Source organism: Alligator mississippiensis, chromosome 1, assembly GCF_030867095.1.
Source record: "Alligator mississippiensis isolate rAllMis1 chromosome 1, rAllMis1, whole genome shotgun sequence".
Taxonomy (NCBI): Eukaryota; Metazoa; Chordata; order Crocodylia; family Alligatoridae; genus Alligator; species Alligator mississippiensis.
The window spans coordinates 42,383,901-42,404,427 of NC_081824.1; the positions used below are offsets into that span (position 1 = coordinate 42,383,901).

General features: G+C 41.2%; 1 protein-coding gene across 1 annotated transcript in view; it reads left to right on the forward strand.

Moving 5' to 3' along the window:
• Positions 1-1,216: 1,216 nt before the first annotated feature.
• The window catches only part of MYOM2 (myomesin 2), a 108,774-nt gene continuing 89,463 nt past the window's right edge, over positions 1,217-20,527 (forward strand). Inside the window, exons 1-5 of the mRNA XM_006260944.3 lie at positions 1,217-1,288; positions 6,938-7,068; positions 13,201-13,323; positions 16,680-16,818; positions 18,408-18,565. Coding sequence (XP_006261006.1) covers positions 6,962-7,068; positions 13,201-13,323; positions 16,680-16,818; positions 18,408-18,565 — 527 coding nt within the window. The 5' untranslated portion in view covers positions 1,217-1,288; positions 6,938-6,961. The remainder of the gene's footprint in view (positions 1,289-6,937; positions 7,069-13,200; positions 13,324-16,679; positions 16,819-18,407; positions 18,566-20,527) is intronic.

Below are 20,527 nucleotides of genomic sequence, written 5' to 3' on the forward strand. Positions count from 1 at the left end.
CTTTTAACTCTAACTGTATCAAATTTATTCTATAATTAAAAAATGCCTAGAGTAAGGAAGAAGGGCTACATTAAAAATATGGCAACTTTTAAAGGTTGGGGGAGAGCAGCTAGAAGAACGTGAGAGATCCTTAACCAGCATTAAAAAATGGGGGAATTTGTGGAAATTGGAGCTGAAATGATGCAAATTGAATTCAATTTATTTGGAAAAGGATCTAAAAAGCCTTTTCTACGTCCAGTTTGATTTATGAGGAGCATAATTTATTTAGCTTGTTGTAGCAGACACCAGAATCACTTGATATATTAATATGCATCTTGAATGCACTCCTTTGCATGTGAATTGTGATATCTTTTGCCTTCAGATATCTGACAGTAATTAACTCTTTATTCAATGAAATCTCCTCCCCTCTCTTTCTTCTTCTGCATTTTGGAGTAAAGCCTATCAGGTTCTGAGGTCAGCCAATTTCTGTATTAGTTAATAGGAAGTAGGGGTATTCAGAGTCACACTGCATAATGAACATTGGGTATATTTTCTCTTTCTAATGCAAATGCATATGGTATGCAAGTGTATTTTTATGCTTTATATATTGTGCTACAGTAAGTGAAGCCATTTTTTTTTAACAGCAAGCTAACCAGTGACAGAGGCAAAGCAAAGTGAGTAGGCACAGGACCTTCTCTTTCCACCCATGTTAACAAGAATTTTTATGTAGTTGACATGACTTAACATCTTCCAGTAATGTTCTTCAAAATCCAGGCAGCCCTTAAAGAGACATTAGGGAGGCTCAGTTTACAGCCCAAGTCACCAGGAGGATCTCATGTCTCTGCTAATAAGACTCTAAACTTTATGGCTTCTCATGGGTCTTTTAAAAGCAGTAATGAATTTAAATTCCATCTACCAGGCACAAAATGTGAGATGTTTTATGCAGTCTTCTTGTTCTAAACTTGGACCACTTTTACATGAAGCATGACACTGGAAGGAAATATCCTTATCTGTACATCAATAATCACACTTTTAGAAATAAGAAATATTTCATACTCAAAAAATAATATTAAAAATATAGCTTGGCATTCACCTCCCCCCCTTTAAATCCCATTTTAACACATACTAGACTGACCTCAGTTTTGGGAGAATCACTCAGCTGATTCTAAATATAGCATCACATCTACCCATAAATGGGACTGAAGGGGCAGTAGCCTTCCTTTAGAGATAGAAATTATTTTTGTTTTCCTCAGCCAGAGCTTGCTAAGGCTGTTCTTCCTCTCTGCTTTGCCATTTTTATTCTCATTGGGTAAGTATATTTTCATTTAAAAAAAATTCTCAGTAAGGAAGGAAATGAAAGAATGTTTACAAGTGTCTGTACAAAATATAAAGGAAAATGAAGAACATAATATACAATTATTTATGAAAGAAAATATCAGATTAGAGGGAAAATATGGCATGTTTTAGTCTGATTGCCAATTATATTTTATTTATTTTTAATCACTTCTTTGGATCTAGACAAATTACATTGTACTCATCTATAGAAATATGGGTATCCATGTTTCCTTATTGAAAATATAGCCAGTGCTCTTTCTTGTTCTCTATTCTCAAAAAAAGGAAGAAAACATAATTTTGTCCAGAATAGAAATATAATGTAATTAGGACACAAAAAACTCTATTTTATTTTCATCCTTTTCGCATAACTAGCAAAAACCATTTAGTTTGGAATAAAAATTGATGTATTTGGAACACAAAGTCCTATGCTATTTGTTGTCAGTCATATTTTTAAGTACATGTCTTTAAAAGACAGTTTTCTGATTGTTGTTATTGCTTTGTGCTGCTTGATGTGTTTTGTGCTTCCTGAAAATTCCAGCTAAATACCACTGATAGAGCCTTTAGAAATTGCACTCATGTTCTTGAAACTATGCCTGCTAGAAAGAGATAGTGAAATTGGATGATTGCGCCTAAGAGCCAATGAAAGCCCCATAATGAAGGATAATAGAGATTGGAATGGTTGGAAGCAACTACCTTTCACTATCTCACTGTTTCATACTCTTTGCCATTCAGTTAACAGGATATGGTGCATTAGAATGTGAGGGAAATCTCCAAACTTGATGGAAGGCGTGTGCTGCAAATCTGTTGTGTATGCAAACAGTTAGGATGATAACATTTTGGGTGAATGCGGATATTTATGGGCCAAGTTCATCCCATGCATAAGTGGCTTCAGCAGAACTGGACTCGTTCTAAAAGTCAGAAAAAATGTTTATAAAACCCTTTCAGAAAGGTGAACAAGTTTGTGCTGTCCCTGGGATGTATTTTGCCTGGTTATGACTAATGTACACAGAGTCAAAAAGACTCCAAAAGAAGTCAAAAAGAAGACGCAAGAAGAGTCAAAAAGTGCCTCCTCATCTCCTTGTCACCTACAAAACAGCCAGGTAGATCCCTGCTCCAGGCAGTCAAGGGAATACAGAAACTATGTCCTTCTACTCCCAAATTTAGTGCCTGAATGCAGTTGGGGAGAGGACCTAGGAGGCAGAACCATGGCTTCTACCTACATGCTGGCAAGCAGAGTGGGATGTCTGCAGCAAGAGGATAGTGTCCCCATGAAGTAATGCAGAAGTCCTTGTACACAGCATTCCTGTAGGACAGGAAAGTCTCATCTTCCCAGGGTGAGACAAGCTGCATCCACACTGCCCTTTACTGTGGACTATGTGCAATCTGTGCAATCTAAACCAAGAACATTTTCATTATGAGGAAATATTTATATTTAGTTCTTAAATTCACATGTATTCATTCAATGATGTTAGTATTTGGAAAGTTGAACAGCAAATGGCAAGTGATAAAGATCCATAAATTCAGATCCTACCCTGAGTAATTATCTCCTGACTATGATGTCCAGAAAGCATATATAATTGTTGGTCCTTACACAAGGTTTCCATCAAGATCACATTGTAAGTTCTGCCTAAGTGACTATATGCTAGAATTTCTAACAGATTTTCCTATCTAGCCGTAAATTACTTGCTGTCACCTGTCTGAAGTAAAAGGAATTTCTGTGAAATAGACATTAGAATTCAATGGTAATTTAGGCCACCTGGACTTGAAGATAACCTGTTGCTATAATGGCCAAATATTAAGGGATTCACCATACCATTGGTATATAAAATGGAAAAAACTGTGCGCTGAGGGGAGGGGGAGTTGGAATCAGAATGAGCAAATTCTACCCTCAGCTAAGAGGAAAATAACAAACCATCTAACCATTATGCTGTAGGACTCCAGGAAGCATAGAACAGCCTCTGGCAAAGTATGCATATCATAAAAGCCATGATAAGCCCAAAGTAACAATATGTACAAAATGTACAATATGTACAAAAGCAAAAGAGCAAGTTATACTGATCTTTTAACAGGAGTCAGAAGATAGCATTCAGCCAGAGCAGGGGGGACCCTGCCAATTTCTGCATTTGTATAGCTGGACAAGGACAGAGAAAGTACAGTGTGTGTCGTACAGCACTAGAGATAGGAAAGAGAGACCTTCTTATTCTAAGCCATAGGAATGAAAGTTATCTGCCTGTAGTGAGCACAATCTTCTTCAAGTCAGGCCTAAATGATCAGTTTCTTGGTAAAGTGCATGTGCTTTGCGACTGTGGGAATGAACTAATTAGAATTATTGCTGGTCCTCTAAATCTTAAATTAAGTCACTCATTCGACTAGCTAGGTTGAATTAGCTTATATCTAACTCTGGCTTCTTTGCTCATGAAAGCACCCTTGCTTCTTGATTATTGTTCAGAACATTGGTAAGAGTCTGTGTGCAACTTGGCCTTTGAACTCTGCCTTTTCCTCCTTATTGCTTGATTGACTACTCAAGATATACACTCTACCAAATAAGTACATACATGGAAGCACTATCTGTCTGATGGACTCAAATGATAAAATTAGTGTGCTCGGTATAATTACGATTTAAAGTTAATAAATCAAATGAGCTCTCTTGTATACCAGTATTTAGATTCTATACTCTTGTGGTCAGGGATCAAGTCTTTGTGTTTGTACAATGACACCAGTGACAGAATTTTGGTCCTTATGGTGATCTTGGATGAGGAGGATGATGACGATGAATTGTTTGCCCTACTGTACCAGTAGATTTCCACCCGGAGACTGGATATAGAATGTGAGACTAAATCAGGGATCACATAATACCCTAGAACTCTATATTTCCATGCAAACAATGAGGAAAATTAATAGGACTTATGTGGAAGAGGTTTAAGAGCAACTTGACATTCAGATCATATTTTACAACAAACAACTTCTTACAGAGAACATGGCAGCCCATCTTCTCTTCACCCCAAACCTATTCGGTGACATTGTGCAGCATTAATTTTAATGGGGCCAAGAATTCACACTTATCTCTTCTCACTGATCTTAAATGATAGGCTGTGCAGCCCTGTTGGGTGTTAAATATGTACTCCATAAGCATTGTGGTAATTATGCAGTGATGTTATTGCATTTGAACTGGTGCCAGCCAGCAGCTCCCCTCTGTGATAACAGAAGGCTAAATGAATCTAGCTTCTAACAGGCCCTGTTAATTACCTCTATTGAGGATCTGCATTAAAGTTGATCAGCCATTTGTGTCTATATTCTATATAAAGTGGGCAAACATTTAAGTATCTGAACTCAAATTCTGGGAAAATCTAGAAATGGATTTATTCATAATAAATGGAAAGAGAATCATGTTTGAAAAATAGTTTTATATTTTAAATTGAGAATTATGTACTACAAATAGCAAAAATTTTGTATAAGGGCTTTAGTTTTGGGTGCCGTACTTTAAGAAGTATGTGGATAACCTTGAGTGGGTCCAGAGGAGGGCCAGTTGTATGGTTAAGGGTCTGCAGGCTAAGCCCTATGAGGAAAGACTGAGGGACCTGGATGTCTTCAGCTTCTGCAAGAGAAGGCTGAGAGGTGATCTTGTGGCTGCTTACAAATTCATTAGGGGTGCAGCAAGGAATTGGAGATGCTCTGCTCACCAGGGCACCTCTTGGGGTAGCTAGGAACCATGGTCACAAACTGACAGAAAGCAGATTTAGGCTGGACAGCAGAAGAACTTCACAGTAAGGGGAGCCAGACTCTGGAATGGGCTTCCAAGGGAGGTGGTGCTCCTACCTTGGTGGACCCCTACCTTGGAGGTCTTTAAGAGAAGGCTGGATAGGCATCTGGCTGGGGTCATCTGACCCTAGCACTCTTTCTTGCCTAAGGCAGTGTGTTGGACTCGATGATCTGTTGAGGTCCCTTCCGACCCTAGCACCTATGAATCTATGAATCTATAAATGAAAATTGCCTGGAATATGGCGTATCCAACAGCATGGACCTGGTTCTAAAGTCCCTCTGCATTTTATCTCAGAGAGAGTTACATGCTGAGAAAGAATGGAAGATTGGGTTCATAACATGGATTGAGTTGATATATTTGATAAACTGTTGGTATAACAGTTTACCTGGGCCTAATAGACCCTGAAAGAAGAAACAGATAACACATAATACTGGGTTGCCAGGTGTTTTCAGGTGTGTACATGAAAGGATCTTTGAGCTTCCCTTTCTGAACCTTCAGTTTAGTAAAGGAAGTAGGTATAAAGAGAGAGAGGGAGGCAGCAGCTGGAAGGGGGAAACACAGTATTGTTTACTGTCTATTTAAGGAATGACCTGGAACAGCTCACTTGTTGTGTAACTTGTAGACATAATGGTTAGATAGGGGGGCAAGTTTAGTATTTAATCTCGGTGTATGACAGATTTCTTTAACATGTTTTTGATACACATGCTATTTTTTTGAAAAGTTCTAGCTCCTGGATTTACAGGGTGATATGAGCTTCCCAGCTTTCTTTAAAAAGATTCTAGTCCTCATGGCTAGAGAAAGTTTAGAAATTATGACTAACACTCACTTTTGTTCAGATCCCCTTGCATTATACTCTGTATATGCAATAAAATTGCCTACTTGTGATGTCTACATAACAGTTTGGCAAATACTTAATTGTCATTTACTAAAACTGAAGACCTTAATAAAGAGCAGCATTTGTAGGTCCTAGTATGAGGGCAGTGAGAGAAAGGCATGATTCGCTTTCTTTTCTTGTATGACTCAAAAAGAGACAATTATTTTTTACTCCTCTATGCACAGAAAGGAGGAGGCCCCATGGCCACACACCTGTTTTTGCACCAGCTTGTGGAGCATGACCAATAGGTTTACTTCACAAAGAAATATATTACCAGTATCTGGCATGTTCCCATTTCACTCCAGGGGGTCCTTCCTAATATACTGGGAGTTTATCCAGCTAAGGGCCTGGGATTTGGCCCAATGTGCTTTAGAAATGTTATACAGAGGAATTGCTTTAATCATCACTGAAATGCAACCACCTCTGTTGGGAAATGTGGCAGTTATTCAACTGCTTACAGCTCTTCCTCACAACCATCTAAGGCAGCAGGACAGGAAGTGAAGAATCCCATATCCTATTAAAATTGCAAAGGGAATTTAAGTAGACAGACTGTAATTACACAAACAGGCATTTAGTAAGGACCTGGGTGGTATCCTTGTTGATTTTACAAAAAAAAATGGATGTCATTAAATTTCTAAAACACAAATGGACGCTCCTCTATCAGTACAGTGGCTTGTTTAACACCATGCTTGGGAATTATTTCAGGCTGGGAAGAGTGCCACCTACTGAACATCAATACCACTTTCCGGTAGCATCCTAGAAGTTCCTGGTTGCTCTCCCATCTGAATACTGATCAAGTTCTGCCATGCTAAGCTAGTGAGGTCACAGCATGAGATGACTATGTTAATCAGATATAACTTTTTGTGATGGATAAGTGCATTACTTATATATAGTTAGTTAAAAATGCTTCAGCAAGTACATTTCTTGGGAAAGCATCACAGAGGTTTGAAAGCACTGGTTAAATGTGAATATCATTATTTACTTTACAGGAAAAGACTGTAGCAGGTTGAATTATGTCGTCAAAGCCATTGCCATTTTACCAAAGGAGGCATAAACACTTTGATCAGTCATATCGCAACATTGAGACAAGATACTTGCTCCAAGAATATTCAGCAAGAAGGTATGTACCACACAGTTCATGCAGTATAGAGATATTTCTCTTCTAGTGTAACTCATTTAAAAATGTAGAACTCTTTTAAAAGAAAAAATAAAGAATTTATATTGAATTTTGATTTTCTTAGAGCATAGGTTCTCAACTCCTTTTCATGTTGCTATTCCTATATGCCATATGGATCTACATGTGCTATTAGCAGGGAGCAATAAAATCTGGTGCATATTGCACTAGAGTTTATTGCTCCTGGGTGCCATGTTTTCATGATCTGGGGGGCCAGCCTGTCAGCCCAGGGGTGCTCCAATCCACCTCAGTGTGCTGCAGAAGGGCTGGCTGGGGCATGACGTTGCGTCCGTGCGGAGCTAGCCAGCAAGCAGCCCCTGCACAGAAACACACTTGTGTCCCAGCTAGCCCCATCAGAGCCTACACAATGGGCATTGCTGCACACTGAAGAACTCCACTGAAGGAGAGTACTAGTATTTACAAGTATTAACCTATCATGAAGTTAATTAGCTTACTGCGGCCTAATAGAGCTGCACTTGTAGACGTGGAGACTTTACTGCAGAGCTAATTAGGCAGCTCCTCAGTAAATATCTCATGTAGATATGTCCCCCCACCATGACTATCCCAGATATAGCTGTGATCCCTTCTCTATTTAGTGTCACGGGTTGGTCACAATCCATCAGCACCTATTCATTACATCTGGTTTGAAAATTCTGGCCTTAAAACAGAGCTTTGAGTTTGAAAATGTCACTCTAATTTTAAGAAAAGTATTTGCTATAGATTGTATCTAGGTATGGGGACAGTTTTTAGTTCTATCTGAACTCTATACCTTGAGGATGTTCACTGCCCTGAAGTGCGTTATTTGAAGTTGCAGTCACTGGGAGTTTTTGCTTTTACTTTACATCTTCATTTCTCCTTTATTTGAAATTCTCTTCTCTCATAGTATTGCAAGGAGTATTGAAAATCCTATTGCATGCGTGTGGGAGTTTCCCTCTCTCTCCGTGTTACTGCAGCTATTGAAATAAACTCTGGGTATGGACAGGTGAAACAACTATACTGAATAAAAAGGGAATTTTTTAGTGCTTGAGCTGACCCATTGTAACTGTTTTGGGTGAAATTCTAGGGTAGATTAGGTGGGGAATGTTTTGTGGAAGCCATGAAATATCCCATTTAGAAAACTGTATGGTTCTGGTCACTGATGTTAAAAAAAATGAATTTAAACTGAAACAGGTACAAAGAGGGGTGGTTGTGGTGACTAGGGAAATGGAGAACCTATATTCTGAGAGGAGACAAAAGAGTGATGTATTTAGCTTAGCAAAATCAAGGTTGAGAAGACATATGATCACTGTTTATAAATACATTGGTTGGGGTGATAATTGGGGAGAGAGGAGCTATTTAAGCTAAAGAACAATATTGGCACAATATAACATGGCTAGATCTGGTCAGGAGCAAATTTAGATTAGAATTCATTTATTTATTTATTAGATTTATATATTTTTTCCTACAAAGGCTCAGGGTAGTTTGCAGGAAAAGACAGCAAAATGACATATAAAAGCAAATGGAATTGGTGTACACCTGATGGAAGGGAGGGGCCATCACCAAGAAGGATTATACCTCCATTGCTCGAGACTGTAAGGGAGCTGTTAGGAAGGCTAAGGTGGACACAGAACTGGGATTAGCAACCCAGATCAAAGACAACAAGAAGTCCTTTTTTAAATACATAGGGAATAAAAAGAAGGCACCAGGTAACATGGGGCCCCTGCAGGACACACTTGGCAATCTGGTGGTTGCACCAGATGACAAAGATGATCTCTTTAACAAATTCTTTGCTTCCATATTTCTGAGCAGGGACTGGGACATCCCCCCACCACCAGAATCCTGGACAAACTCAGGAGAGGCACAGCCGGGTCCAGGGTCAGAGAGGACCTGGTCAGGGAACTTCTGGTGGGACTGGACATCTTCAAATTGGCAGGTCCAGATGATTTCCACCCAAGGGTGCTAAGGGAATTGGCAGAGGACATTGTAGGACCGCTGGCACAGCTCTACGAGCACTCGTGGTGCTCTGGCAAGGTGCCAGAGGACTGGAAAAGGGCCAATGTGGTCCCCATTTTCTAAAAAAGGAGAAGGAGGACCCAGGAAATTATAGACCCATTAGTCTTACCTTGGTCCTGGGAAAGCTCTTTGAGAAAATTATCCAGGAGCACATCTGTGAGGGACAAGCAGGGGAGATTATGCTTAGGGGCAACCAACATGGGTTCATTAGAGGCAGGTCCTGTCAGACCAACCTGGTGGCTTTCTATGACCAGGTCACAAAATCCTTGGATGCAGGTGTTGCGGTAGACGTAGTCTGTCTGGACTTTAGGAAGGCCTTCGACACTGTCTCTCACCCCATTCTTATCAAAAAATTAGGCGACTGTGGCGTCGATGCCTACACAGTCAGATGGGTTGCAAATTGGCTGGAGGGCCACACTCAGAGAGTGGTGGTGGACTGGTCATTTTTGACCTGGAGGGATGTGCGCAGTGGGGTTCCCCAGGGCTCAGTCCTCAGGCCTGGACTGTTCAACATCTTTATCAGCAACTTGGACAAGGGGGTGAAAAGCACCTTGTTCAAGTTCACGGATGATGCTAAGATGTGGGGAGAAGTGGGCACGTTAGAGGGAGGGACAGCTACAACTAGACCCGGACAGGTTACAAGAGTGGGCGGATGAGAGGAGGATGGGTTTCAATACTGACAAGTGCAAGGTACTGCACCTGGGGAGGAAGAACCAGCAGCATACCTACAGGCTGGGGAACTCCCTTCTTATCAGCACAGAGAGAAAAGGACCTTGGAGTCATTATTGATTCCAAGATGAACGTGGGCCACCAACATGAGGTCACGGTCAGTAGGGCAAACCGCACCTTGTCATGCATCCACAGATGCATTGCGAGCAAGTCCAAGGAGGTGATCCTTCCCCTCTATGTGACATTGGTCAGGCTGCAGCTCGAGTACTGCATCCAGTTCTGGGTGCCGCACTTCCAGAGGGATGTGGACAACATCAAGGGGGTCCAAAGGAGGGCCACTTGCATGATCGGGTGGCAGCAGGGCAGACCCTACGAAGAGAGGCTACAGGACCTGAACCTGTTCAGCCTTCTCAAGAGAAGGCTGAGAGGGGATCTGGTGGCTATCTATAAATTTACCAAGGGGGACCAGTGGGGAATGGGAGAGACCCTGTTCCCCCGAGCACTACCAGGAGAAACTAGGAATAACAGCCATAAGTTGACTGAGAGTAGGTTCAGGCTGGACATCAGGAAGCGCTACTTCACAGTCAGGGCGGCTGGGATCCGGAACTAACTTCCAAGAGAAGTGATGCTGGCTCGTACCCTGGGGGTCTTCAAAAGGAGGCTAGATAATCACCTAGCCCATGGCAGGAAGTTGGATTTGATGATCTGCTCAGGTCCCTTCTGACCCTACCAACTATGAAACTAAGAATATGAAACAAAATCTCCTTAACAAGTATGCCAGCCTAACCTGGCTTGCTGAAGATCTGCTCAGATAGGGAGGTCTTAAAGCATTTTTAGGAGACGTTCAGGCCGCAGGCTCTTGCAGACCTGTAGGGATGTGAGTTCCAAAACTGAGGCGCAACTACTGAGAACAACCATGTGTTTTTGCCAAGTGAAATTAGTGCACTGATGATCAGGGATCCTGGTTTTCTATGATAAAAAATATCCCCAATTTTCGGGTTAAAAAATGTAACCCAAAATCCATATTTTTCATCATTAAAATGAAATGCCACTAATACATAAATACATATATATTGGTGTTTCATTTTGATCATGGAAAAATGATGATTTGGGGTTATTGTTTTAACCCCCAAATTAGGGACTTTTAAATGGAGACAGCCAGGATCCCTGCTGATGATACTGGTAAGTGGTTGCTAATGGCTGATTTTAGAGATCATGCTGAGCCCTTAGACACACAGGGCTTGTTCTTTTAAGAAATTAGAACATAGTTTCTCAGGATCAGAGGAATGAAGTTTTGGAATGGTCTTTGCACAAAGTAATGGGAGTAAATGACTCAAATTGCATTAGTATGGAGCTTGACAGGTTTACAGAAGAGGCTAGGGATGGAGCAATAACCAAAGCATGTGATATATAAATTCAAGAATTTTGTGCCTCCATTATGGGATTGACAGGAAACTTTATTTCCATATTGGCAATATCTGGTAAGCTGCTGGTCACCTACATGGGTCAGGAAGAATACTTTTTTTGGCTTCTGTTGTTTATTATTATTATTATTATTTCCCTATCTGAAGTATTGGATTTTGGCCCCACTTAGAAGTGGAAGTTTGGCTGGGGTATACTAGTGCTCTTACTAGTATCTGGAAGCTGCCCAGAAATGTGGTGGGAGGGTCTTGGGCATCTACTCAGAGTCAAACCTTTCATCTTATTTTGGGTCAGGAAGAAAGTTTTTCCCCAGGTCAGCTTACTGAGGATTCCTCCCCTACCCTCACTCCCCCTTTTCTTCTATAGCAGAGAACACAGTCCTCTCCTAGGACAATCTGAGCACATATTAATATCAGGAATTTCCTTGCAGAGGTGGCAGAGCATTGCCAGTTCTTCTCTCCCCTGTTTTTTTTTGCATTTGGCAAGTTGTAGGGCTTTTTCCCTCCTTTCTCCTGAGTGTGCTTTTTCTTTCTCATGGTGTGTGAGAAATGTGTGGACCCACTGGACAAGTGATTGAATTTCTGAGGAACCCCCTTCTAGTTTTAGGTATCATAAAGCTGAAATACAAAACAGTTAGAAAGTATTAACTTCATTTGCAACAGATCCCCACTCCCTTTTAATATGATCTAACTTTTCATCTGTTTATACAATAAGATATTTTAGTTGTTTGTACCCTCCTTGTATAAATGGGAATGGGGTAATGGAGGAGTGCTCATATTCCAGAGCCAAGGATTTTGCATTAAGTTTATTTCTCTTTGGCTATCAGAACCTTATTTGTTGGCCTTCAGCATATGCCACAAGACCTACCTTTTGGCCCAACCCTTTTTGGGGGGAAGACAGTTTACTGAAGAAGTCAAGTGAAGGATTATAAGGGTGACATGTGGAGGTGGGAAGATACTTTTGGAGATCTTTATCATAGAATCATAAAAAATTAGGGTTGGAAGGGACCTCAGGAGGTCATTTAGTCCAACCCTCTGAAAGCAGGACCAGCTCCAATTGGATCATTCCAGCCAGGGCTTTGTCAAGCTGGATGGAGTTTCCACCACCTCTCTAGGTAACTTGTTTCAGTGCTTTACCACCTTCCTAGTGAGAAAGATTTTCCTAATATCCAACCTAAACCTCCCTTGCTGCAACTTGAGATGATTGCTTCTTGTTCTGTCATCTGCCACCACTGAGAACAGTCTAGCTCCATGCTCTTTTGAACCACTCTTCAGGTAGTTAAAGGCTGCTATCAAATCCCCTCTCAGTCTTCTCTCCTGAAGACTAAATAAGCCCAGTTCCCTCAGCCTGTCCTTATAAGCCATGTGCCCCAGCCCCTTCACCATTTTTGTTACTCTTCACAGGACTTTCTCCAATTTATCCATGTCCTTTCTATAGTGGGGGACCCAAGACACAGTACTCGAGGTGTGTCCTCATTAGTGCAGAATAGAGAAGAATAATTACTTCCCTCAATCTGGCAGCATCACTCTTACTAATGCAGTCCAGTATGCTGTTAGCCTTCTTGGCAACAGGGGCACACTGCTGACTCATAGGCATATTATTTTCCACTGTAACCCACCAGGTCCTTTTTTGCAGAAAAAGGACCTGGGGGTTACAGTGTGGTCTCTCATGTGTTCTGTAGCGGTGGCCCTAAAAGTTTGCTGATTGTTTCTTAATAATTACATTGTGCTAAATAAGTAGAGATATGGCATATATGGGTACAGTTGATAAATACACTGAAATTTAAAAAAAGGAAAACAGTCTCCACTGAGATAGTACCATTCACCATTAGACTCTTAAGGAGACAGTATGTGAGATTTCAAGTTAAACCTAAATATTTCTCATAAAGCACTTCGTAGTTGTGTCATACACCTCATTGAAAGTAATTTCTTTGGTTTTATAATTCCATCTTTTATCAGTAGAACAAGTTGATAGTAATTTCTTTTATATTTAAAGGGCGGCTTCTAGACAAGCATCTTATTTTCAGTCATCTGCTGGTACAGGAAAAACTACATGCGTACTCTGTGCCAGGAGGGCACGTACTGCAGATGAAGAAGAGAGACAAGAAACCAGAAAGAGGTAACATTTTTACTAATCCCTTCAGATACTTTTAATGACTCCAGTCCTGTGCAATAAACTTTTTTGTCAGTATAATCTTCAGGGAGAAATACTAACTACAATGAAATTGATGGTAACATTTCCATTGACTTCAGTGGAATAAAGTATTTACTTTAAGAGTTTATTGTTGTATGTATCACTAAACATGCTAATGTTATTAGAAAGCAGAAGGGCATTTTAGTAAGGGCTGTTGGTACAATTCAGCTGATCTTGGAAGAAAACTACTGAGGAAACTGTGAAAGATGGAAAGAGTCAGTAGCAGAGCTATCTAAAAGCCATCCATGATGCTATGTTCAACATTAATCTGCCATGACTGGAATACCAACGTGTTGAGTATCTTTTAAGTCTCATATTCCATATATCTTCATGTCTAAGTTTTCCTCTAGGTTGATTGTGTGGAAAAAAGGACAAACATATAACCAGAATAAATTGGAGGATACTTGAATTTAATACTTTTTTAGATCAAGTATATTATATTCCTACTGAATACTAAAATGATGTCTTTGGGCCAACTTAACTGTACTAAAATTCTCTCCATAACATCCCATCTATCAAGGGGGCTTACTGTCTCATCTCAGTTACAGCACTGAAATGAACTCCTTTACTAAATGTGCTGACAACTATATTCCTGTTTTGTTAATTTGAGTATCTGCAATGTACCCTGACATACTGTACAGTAACTATACCAGAGACATAGATGTTGTATGACATAAAAGTTCCAGAGATAAGAACATATTCTTCTTTTCTTTTGGAGCTAAACTGACAGGTCCTTTTTTTATTATGCCACAATCCTTTTTATTTATATAGATACAGAACATGTAAAAATGGTAAAATAGCTTTAAAATATTAAATATTTTAAATATTTAGCTTTAAAATATTATATGCCTAGCACATAAATTAGGGCCTGATCTAATGTCAACTGAAAAAATCCCAGTGTTTAATGGCTTCAGTTGACATTGGGCTGATTACCTAATGGTCAACCTGTTCTATGGTGTGACTCACAAAATGGGACATATTCCGTTAGAAGGTTTGTGGAGATTACCTAATGGAGTTTTCCTTAAATCATTCTAGTGGAAACAGACAGGGAGTGTCAACACATGAATTTAAGTGGGCTTACATTTAATGCGTATTGAACTAATGTGGATTAAGCGGGTTTTGGCAGGTATCTACATGTGGTAGGATTTTGGATTAACTTTAGTCCCAAATTGCTTCAGCCTTTCCATGTGCCCCTCTGGTCACCGGGGGGAGCTCCAGCCTCTGGACACATAGCTGCCAGTACTTGGCAGCTATGCTGAAGCCAGAGCTAGCTGCCAGCATTTGGCAGCCATCTTGAAAGCACCCCCCACCCTCTCATCCCTGGCCAGCCCCTTCCCAGCCTAGAAGTTGTGTGCCCAGCACCAGGCAGCATTCAGCAGCTCCTTACTTTGCTCACCCTGCCTCCCTGTGCCAGGGCTACTCTTGCCCCTGTCAGTGATGCCCAGCACCCTGCTGTTCTAGCCCAGCCCCTGCCAGTGATGACCAGTGCACACTGGCCACAGTGCTGGCCCTGCTGGTCCCAGCAAGCACCCCCACCCAAACCACAGGAGAGTCACACACCTGCCAGTAGGGGCCAGGGCACCAGCTGCTGGAGACCCTGGCTCACCCCCTCGTCCTGCACTCCCTTCTCCAGCCCACCTGTGCTGCTTCTTACACACTCCCTACCCCTTGCCCACTCCCAGCACCACTCTCAGGACACACACATGGTTGAAACAAAAAAAAAAAACCCATTATGCTTACAACACCCACTCTATCCATCCCCCTGACAGCAAACAGCGCTTCTCCACCATCTTTCCTACCCACCAACAATAAAAAACTTGCTTACAAATGGCATACTATACAGCAGCCCAGCCCTGAGGGAGGAGAGGCACCCAGGCAGGAGTCCTGGTGCTGGGCTCTGGCCAGGCCCCTAGTGGCTGGGCAGACCCAGGATGAAGTTTCCTGTGCTAATGCAGAGTAATATTTCCACACATTTGTTAATCTGCATTAACTCATCCTGTTTAAATTTGATACTTGGTTTGGGCAGATATCAAATTTAGGCTCACATAGCCTAAAATCACCATTTTAAACTGCATTAAGGGTGTGTACATGTAGGCATGCACCCCTAATGAGGCTTAAATTGGACTAATCCACATTAAATAACCCTGTGTACACACACCCAGAGAGAACCATTGCCTACACATGGTTCCCTATGGCTGCTCACTGTCAATCACAAAGGCATAATTTTCTCAGGTGTATTTAGCTCTGCTGGTGTTTACTTCCAGCCTTCTATCTGAAAGCAGCATTATCACATGTAGGGGTTTGTCAAACTTTATCTGTGATGTGTGCTATCCCAGTTCCACAACTGGATCATTTCAGGTTTTGGAGGACTCAACTCCATTTGTTCCACTTGATATTTGAATAGGGTGGTGGATTCAGGATTTTACCTCCAATTGTTAGAATAACATACTGATTTTTCTTAACATCTACAAAATGTAGACTATAGATAATGAAGAAAACCAATCAAGCAAACAAGGAAAGAAAAGGAAAACCTATAAAACACAAACCCAAAAGGTAAAAAAACCAAAGAAAGACACTAATTAGTCATTAGCAATTTTGGGCATTGACAGGCATGGGAAAAAAAAGTGCTTTATTCGAAGCAGCATCATGCTACTTTTACCAGGCTCTGTAGCATCTGTATAGATTGGGTGCTTCAGCATGGCTTTTTGGCACTTTTCTCTAACAGCTGATTCAATCAGCTGTTAGAGAAAAGTGCCAAAAAAGCCCCAATAAAGCGCCCAATCTATAAAGATGCTGGGAAAGCCAGGTCCAAATAACACAATGCCTCTTTTTGGCATGCCCTGGGCTCAGTGCAGGAGTGTGCCAAGTTTAAAGTAAAGCGCCATTTTTTCCCCATGTCTGCAAGCAGCCTTAATGTTTGATTTCTGTCTGGTATTTTCTCACAATTCAGTTCTATTTGCAGAATCTTTGGGCCACTTTCTCAGCTGAAGTATATCAAGATAACTCCACTGAATTCATAGAAAAGTCAATTTATACCAGTTAATATTAGCATAACATCGGCCCTCTAAATTCACAGTGAAGAGAAAGGAACCAGAATACTCATTCATTTGCAGTTCATAAGATGTTTGTTGTGATAACTTGTGAGCAAGGGAATAGTTTACATAACCAGGAACTCTGGAATGCAGCTAATGGGGCTTCAGTTGCTCTTATTTGTCTATTAGTGACAACATTAAAGCTTTGATGCTGGGTTAAAATTATGAAATTTCTTTTCTATCACATAGAGCTCTTGAGCACAGGTCTCATACAAGTGAGGAGAAACGAACCCGGTTTGCCACTGAGTTATCTTATTTACAAGATGAGATTCATTCTGCCAGGCACCTTGCTAGAGAACAGCTGGATAGACTTACTATACAAAGAATGGTATTGTAACAGAACATTTTTATTTCCTTTCAAAACAAAACTGTAAATTAATCTGTGCTTTGGAACCATACTTCTAATGCAACAGTAGCTAGTGTTTCTTAGGGCCTTGTTACATGTTTCACATCAAGATACTCAAACGTTGATCCATGATAGTACTAGCTTTAGTTTGGAGCAGTCACACTTTAAGGCTAAAAACCTTCTCTGACTGTTCCCCACCTGCACAGCTGTGACTTGCCACTAGAGGCATAGCAAGCAGAGGCCTAACTAAGAGCTACACCAGTGACTTTCCATTACAGGGTCGGTGAGCCAGGATAGGCTTCTATTCCTTTTCTAGGTGGGGGCATGTGAGAGATAAGTGGTGCTGGGAGAGGGGGTTGGGCAGGAACATTGACTGGGAGGCAGAGAGTTTAATAGGATGGAGGTGGGTAGTAAAATAGGAGGTGGAAAGGAACTGGGTTGGAGGAAGGGTGGAGAGATGAGAGAAGTAAGCCACTGAAGGATAAAATAAAAGAAAAAAAATAAAATAAAGAGTAAATTAAAGAATAAATTGGAATGTGGGATTGGGGTGCAGGGGGTACTGGTCATGCTTTCTGAGGTGGGTGGAAGGTGGGAGCAATGAGAGAAGGCACTTTTGGGGGAGCTACTGCCCCTGCCCTGGGGAGGAAGTCCCAGCTCATGGGGACCTATTCCAGCCCCCTACCTTGTTTCCCACCACCCACCCTAGACTCCATTCCTGGACCTGTCTGTGCCCTGTCTGACTAGCTGGTATGTGCTCTGCAGGCTGTTTGCATGGGGTTGCATACCTGAGGGTGGGAAGGTCACACCTCTGGAGGTGGGAGGTGGAGTTAGCTTGGTGCCAGAACCGACCCCTGGGCAGTAGAGTTCTGGGGGTGTAAAGTTTGCCCACACAGGACAGGAGGATGGGGGAGGGATAAAATGTTCCCTCTGAGGTTTAGCGATCCGTGAGCAATCCTGGCTGGGAGTGCATGGGTATCTCAGTGTGCCCGCCCCTCCCTGCTCCTGCAGCAGCCTGTGGCTGGATAGGGGCAGGTGGCGAGCAGCTGGATGGAAAGCCAGCAGTGGTGGCACCCCCTTGCTACAGCACTGGGCATCCCCCCAGTCCAGCACCTGGGGCCATGGCCCCTTACTGCCCCTTCCCGTTGGTATGCCACTGTGTGCGCAGCATTAAAAAGTTATTGCATAGCATGATTTTTTATTGTGCGTGGCCATGCATGCGCACAGCTTAGAGGGAATGCTGGAAGGGTACTGCATCCTGGGATGCTGAAGGGTTGCAACTTGGGTGGCTTATTTCTGGGGAGTGGCCATACATTATTGAAACACAAGCTTGGTAACACAGATGAGAGATAAACCTGCCTTGGAGTAGCATAACTTTAAGCCACCTAAAGAGTGCCTAAAACCAGTTTCATGTGTTAATGTGTGGACAATCCAGGTGTTAAGAACTCCAGGAGCTGTTTAAAATGAATGTGTAACAAGGCCCTTAGTTTTTGTTCATAGAGTCTGACTCCAGATGACTCTAGTGTTTGATTGGGCTCCTTCTCATCACTTTTTACTTCTGACCTGTGTAACAGCTGGAAGAAAGGATGGCCTTGGAAAGGTATGCTGTTGAAGAAAGTATAAGTCGAGCTCCTGAAATTTTGGTGCGCCTGCGGTCTCATACAGTTTGGGAAAAGATGTCTGTGAGTCTTTGTTTCACTGTACAAGGATTTCCTACTCCTCTCGTACAATGGTAAGTATCTGGGCCTTTTTAGTCCTCTAAAAGTGGTGGTAAATTACCTATGACATGACTTCTAAGTGCCACATACACTTAAAAAACCTTTGTAATCCTCATAGACATGTTAGATAGTAACTGTTGATGCCGTAGCGAGAGGAACAGAAGTACAAAATTTGTATAACAGATACACATAGCATAATAAGTACATTAATATTTCAAAATGCAAACTATAAGAGGACTCAGTAATACATTTTGATTTAACTGATAAATAAATGATAACATAGATTGAGTTTTGTTAATGATAAATGTTTTGATGTTTTATTCCAGACAGGAGTACAAAGCAGTTAAATAGTGGAAAGTGAGTGAGATTAACCAAACCTGATGTTGTGGGAGTAAATTTGCCTATCAATTGAATGAGTTACAACTACACTGAAAATAAAGGGATTCCAGTGGTGTAACTGATAGATAATTTAATCTGTGAAGTTTATCATCAAAGCATTATAGCCTGAAGCATATTCTTAGACCTCTTTGAATGAGACAGAAATCCTGGTAAAAAGCAAATCTTTATGAAAATCTCAGGATCCTTTTATTCAACACTACAATTTGAAATGTGCATTTGGGTGCATTAGGCAAATGCTTCTTGTCATCAAAAAAAGATATTTGAAGTCTCTCTTCTGCTCTAGAAGGCTGTGTATTGAAAAGTAGAGTCAAGTTAATTTAGAATAATAAAGATGTTATCCTTGATTACACAATCATTAGCACACCTCAAATGCTTGTATTTAATGTAGGAAATGTAGCAGATAAAAAAAATATCTCTACCTTACTTGTAAAATATTATCCCTTAACTTTATTTGAAGTGGAAATGTGGGACCAGAGCTTTGCTTCCAGCTTCATTTTGCAGTCTAACAGAAAGGGAGAATGATGTTATTTGAGAAAGAAGCTGAGGACTTCTATAGCAATGACAAAACAGGAGCAGACATTAGGATTGGTATACCAGACCTGTTCCAGACCTTCATGCTTCTTCCTTTCTCTCCCTTCCCAGTATAAGGGTATTTCATTGTGGTCTGGATGCATCTACAGAGCATGTCAGGATAGGGAATGAGTTTAGAAGATCAAACTTTCAGGTAGTCTTGGCCACTATTTTATAAGGAGTTAGAGTAGCTTTAGGGCTGCTCTTATAGAGGGGATTACCAGTCACTAGCAGCTCCCTGGATCAAACAGCACATTGAAGTAACCTACAAAACTCTTCCCCAGGTTCATAAAGTGCTCCTGTATGTCTACGGGAGTAGAATTTTACCCTCAGGTTATGCTAACAGAGCCTGCTTTAGATTTTATTTGTGCCAGCATATGTATAGTTGCCCTCATCAAGATGAAAAAATAGTTCTGAGATATAAAACAGGTCAATAGTTTCTCTGTACTCAACTTACCTTCCCAGCCCCTTTCATCTTCATTCTGTACTTTTCATTGGCGCATGGTAGTAATGATCAGGAATAAGCTGTGTGTATAGTTTTCTGTATTTTGGTTACATGGCCAACTTTAGTTTACATGGGAAAACAGGTTATGGTTCGTAACTTCATATGTAGACAAGGTTCTTTGGGTGAATCTGATATCTTTTATTAGACCAACTGAAATAGTTGGAAAAAAATGTTAAGTTTTCACGTTTAAAAACCCTTCATCAGGCTGACAAAACACACACATTTAAACACATCAAAAAACACCCTAAACACCCCAAAAAGCTGTGATATACATCCAAGCCGTCAGATACCACTGAATTTGCACTGAGAACACCACCAATCTTAAAAAGGCTTTCACCCAACAAGGACACTCCTCCAGAGAGATAGATCGCATGTTGGAAGAGCCACCCGGATACCACATGAAGAATTGCTGCAGTAACCCTCCCCACCCCCACCCCCCTCCAAAATCGCACACTTCTGGTTATGACATATCACCCCTCCCTCAAACCCATATGGAAAATCC